The sequence below is a fragment of the Thalia democratica genome, chromosome 3 (genome assembly GCF_965202585.1).
Source record: "Thalia democratica chromosome 3, ktThaDemo2.hap1.1, whole genome shotgun sequence".
Lineage (NCBI taxonomy): Eukaryota > Metazoa > Chordata > Thaliacea > Salpida > Salpidae > Thalia > Thalia democratica.
Window position 1 is genome coordinate 71,567,517 of NC_139167.1, and position 4,433 is coordinate 71,571,949.

The 4,433-nt window shown below is 25.8% G+C and overlaps 1 protein-coding gene across 1 annotated transcript; it reads left to right on the forward strand.

Moving 5' to 3' along the window:
- Window positions 1-1,119: 1,119 nt before the first annotated feature.
- LOC145832511 (uncharacterized) lies at window positions 1,120-3,367 on the forward strand. The gene is made up of 3 exons (XM_082939828.1): window positions 1,120-1,261; window positions 2,075-2,183; window positions 3,232-3,367. The coding sequence occupies exons 1-3, from the start codon at window positions 1,120-1,122 to the stop codon at window positions 3,365-3,367; spliced, it is 387 nt and encodes a 128-aa protein (XP_082795954.1).
- The last annotated feature ends 1,066 nt before the right edge of the window (window positions 3,368-4,433 follow it).

The following is a 4,433-nucleotide window of genomic DNA, read 5'->3' on the forward strand; positions in this document are numbered from 1 at the left end:
TTAGTCTAACATATTTTCAAGAATGATATTTATTATATTCATTTAAATTTCTAAAACCTAAGTAAAAAGTTTAAAAATATTATAGTTTCTTGTCATTAGTTTACTATGACATTTAACTAGATTAAAACTTGTTTCTTTTTATAATAAATAAAAGTGCTATAAAAGGAGAAATATAAAGAAGTTGTAAAAGCTTATGTAATAAAAATACACATAAGCAATTTGATTAGTAAATTTGTTAAAAGAGAAGTATAATTAATCAATATTAAACTTTATGAACTTTATAGTAAATATAAAGTTCTTTATATGCATTTTGCATTACAAAAAAAGTTAATAAAAACTAATTTAGTTTAAAATATTAAAAATTTTAAATTTTAACAAGGCCTGTATCTTTACTGTGCAAAAATACAGGATCTGTATAGCTTTTATAGTATTATTCAACTTATCTTGTTTGTTTAATATTTAGCTGTGTATCGATAAAGTACTTTATATTATATTCTGCTATACCAACATCTTATAAAGTTCGTTTATAATACGGTTGCAAATATAACATTGGCTTTTTATATGGTGGTTTAAAAATTTTGAATTTAAATTCGTGTTGACAACTTAGACTAAGATAAGTCTGTCTATTACAAATACTATGTATTTTAACAATTTTGTTTTTCAACAGTTAATAAAACTAAAACTTGTGTGTTGTTTTTTTTTTTTTGTTTTTTCATACAATTAAAATATTTTTCCTTTTTTAAAAATAATGTTACGACATGTTTATTAAAATATTTTACTTAAAACTGTCGTAATGTATTAAAATTTTTTAAAATACAGTTTAATGTATAAGTGAATTTTTTAATTTCAATTATGGGTGCTTTTTATAAATATAAATGTAAAATTTTGTATTAAAGCAGTACTTAAAAGGTTTTTTGCCTATTTATTAACTAGATTCTAGTTTATTACAAGCTTATATACACTTCTGTACATCAAAATTAAACAATTAGTGCTAATGATGCCACTAAGTGATTAAAAAAAATTAAAGACTTTTTGTAACACACAAAAACTAACTTATCTTACGTACATTTATTATTGTTAGCTATTATTTTTTTAGAACAAAATAGTATAAAACGTAAAATGAACAAAAGGTTTTTCAAAGAACTTATTCAAGAAAAACAGATAAAACTAAGAAATGGACAATTTGCGTACCAGCTCATAGAAGGCATTAATGTAGTGCCAAACGACTGCGCGTTGAACCAGTATACTGCAACAATGAAAGGTTAGAATATTGTATTATAAAAAGTTGTAATTTTTTTTGTATGAAGTTTTCTCCAGCGGAATCAGCATTTCTTTAAGGCAAGAAAATCCAGAAGAAGGGTGAAAATATCACATAATCTGTTAGAGGTTTTACAGCACAAATTTTAAAACTATGTCTAAAATTTAACTTTGATCAATAAAAAACGTTTTTTTTTTGTAACATGAAAAGTTATAAGTTTCTATGATTCTGTAATAACTAACAAAGAGCAAAATATTATTTTATATTATTAGAACATTCAATAAGTTCTAGGCTAGGGTTTCCCAAATTGGCCCCTTAGGGGTCCAGAACAGATACTCAGCGGACCATAAGTAGCAAGAAGCCAAGAGAGGGGCATGTGCAGTTAAGGAACCACAGGGGGCCATGATATTATTCTGACACTAGATAATGTTCTGGAGTTGTTGATGAGTAGCAAAAAAAAACGTTTTAGGTGCTTGTAATGGTAGTTTTTTGAGTAATCTTATCGAAGGGGGTCATAACTTTTAGAAAACCTTTTAAGGGGCCATTTGTAAAAAAGTTTAAAAAATACTGATCTAGACTCTCACGAAAAAAGATTAATGTAAAAATATATTAATCTATAATTAGAAACAAAAAAAAATAAATGTTTGAGTTTTTTTTTGATTACTTAATAAAGTACCTCATATTTAACAACAGGGACAACAAAGAAATTAAAACAGTTTAATAAAAGTTTAAAAAATATTACAACAGTATATAACAACAGGACCCCCGGACAGTCCTTATGAGTTCATGGAGTCCCATTAAGCATTGAAGTTCCAGCCGAATATCCATTTGCTCCCCCGAAGATCAAATTCAACACCCGAATAAACCATCCGAACATTTGGGACGATGGCAGCATCTGCACGGGTTTCTTTCATGGAAATCAAAGGTTGGTTTTAATTTTTATAAGTAGCTTACAACTTTTACCTCCTGTTTTGCAGAAACGTTACAGTAACTAAATTCCTAAGAATTTTTTTTGTCAGTAACTAAAATAACTTTATCTGAAAAGCTTCCTTTAATGGCTCTGAAAGGTTAGAGTTCGACCTTTGAGATAATTTTATTTATAGTTGTTTTGGGTAGCTTAAAAAACCCGAAACAAGTTTGTATATTTGCCTAGTTTGCATAATTTTTCATGTTTTTTTTTAACTTTAAGCATTATTTATTTATGTTTAAATAAGGTGGGTAGGAAAAAGGGTGTAGGCTTTAAAAAATTATAAAAGATAAGTTAGATTTAATGCAAATTCATCAAGTATCCAAATTAGTTGCCTGAGCTGCCCATTAATGGTTTTTTTTTGTTGTAGTTGTTTGTAGGGCTCAACTTAAACTTGATATCTGCTAAGGCAGATTTAATATAGTTTTACTAATGCTTTTGTTGTTTTATTATTGAAATAACTGTAAAAATATATATGAAACACACTAACTTATTTGTCTGCAGCATACTAGTGCTGATTTTAACATTTATGTGTAGTTTAAAAAATTTACGACTTAAGTACTAACCTGGGTTACTTTTATAGTGCACTATTTTGAACTCTATTCCTAATAATTCTAATCTAATTTGGCTAAATAATATTTTCCAGCTAATATAATACAGGTTTTCTTAATTTCAAGGGTTAAATTTTTACAACGTTTTTTTTCATAACTAAAGATCATTTTGAATTTTTACATGTAAACGAAAAGTTTTTTGAAAGGCTGAATTTTCAAAATTAAGATTGTTTAGGTATCTCAAACTTTTTTTAAATTTTATTTTATGTTCAGGTGGAATCCCTCACTAATTATAAAAATTTTATTTTAACATTGTGAATTAATTTGTAAACATTTGTTAAAAATAACAAATTATTACCTGAATGGTTTGAAAGTGTAATAGTAAACTTTTTTGTCCATTAATTTTATACATTAATTATTAATAATTTTTTCTAATATAAATATTTTCTGTTCAGATGGAGCCCAGGCCAAACTATTAAAAGCATCTTGGTGAACTTGAGGTGTCTGTTTGAAAAACCTGTTCCTATGGTGTACAGGCAGACTGTAGTTGCAGACTTCCAACAACTAGATCGTATATTCAATTTAGAGTAATTATTTTAGGTGTAATTAGTACAATTGAAACTATGTATTTTTAATCTAATGACTTAAATATATGAGATTTTCATTTATAGAAAAATGTACACATAACATTTTTATACTATTAAACAAAATAATTGACATTTCAAAATAGCTAAATAAACATTTTGAATATTATAATTTTTGATTTAAAGTTTAAATAGAAAAGTTCGATGTAGATTTAATTATGATATTGTTTTTATTTATCGTGTTGTTAGTTTTATAAGGCAATAAAGTGTCGGAATAAAATAAATCTTTTGTAATTAATTTAAACTTGCAATAAAAATTTAGATATGAGGAAGCTCTAAAAAACATTTTGAAAGTAAAAATATTTCATGTTTTTAATTAAATCTTGACATATAAACTTAACCAGATGTGAAAACACAAGAAACGTTAAGTTTTCAAATTACAATCTAACGTATGTCCATTAGAAAACAAAAGTAAAAAGTTATAATATATATTAGAATGTATATTTTAAAAAGAGGCATTTCATTATGAAGTAACCTTGTTTGGTCATTAAAAACATTTTAAACATATATGTAGCTTTAAATTCAGGTCAAATTATTCATCTATACCAACCAAAATAAAAGTGAAACAAACCATATAATAGTTGAAACGGGGCGGCTACTTTACAAATGATAGTGGGCAGTAACTAGTATATGATTAAAAGATGTAATGAAGTAAAAAAGTAATTATTAAATGATTTCGAATGAAACTCGCTTGGAGCTTAAGAGGTTTAGTGAATTGTCAAGCAAGTTGAGATCGTTTAGCAGTCAACAATGTTCAATAAATAACGCATTGTTATTGAACAAAACTTTTATAAACTTAATTATGTTAAATAAATCACAAAGCCCATTGCTTAATCTTAAATGTTCAAAAAATTCCATAATTAAAAGTAGCTAAACTTTGAAATAATTTACGTTTCTTTTAACCTGTTCTCAAGAATTTACAACAAAATTGTCACTAAAATTTACCTTTTAGCAAGCAAATTGTTATAAACTATATACATTGTTTTATTTTGCACAGAAGTTTTTTTTGTTTA

Excerpts from the sequence above, each read along its gene's own strand:
- LOC145832511 (XM_082939828.1), top strand. The coding sequence starts at position 1,120 with ATGAACAAAAGGTTTTTCAAAGAACTTATTCAAGAAAAACAGATAAAA. Across the intron at positions 1,262-2,074 it reads GTATACTGCAACAATGAAAG|CCGAATATCCATTTGCTCCC; the intron begins GTTAGAATATTG and ends TTGAAGTTCCAG. Across the intron at positions 2,184-3,231 it reads TTCTTTCATGGAAATCAAAG|ATGGAGCCCAGGCCAAACTA; the intron begins GTTGGTTTTAAT and ends TTTTCTGTTCAG.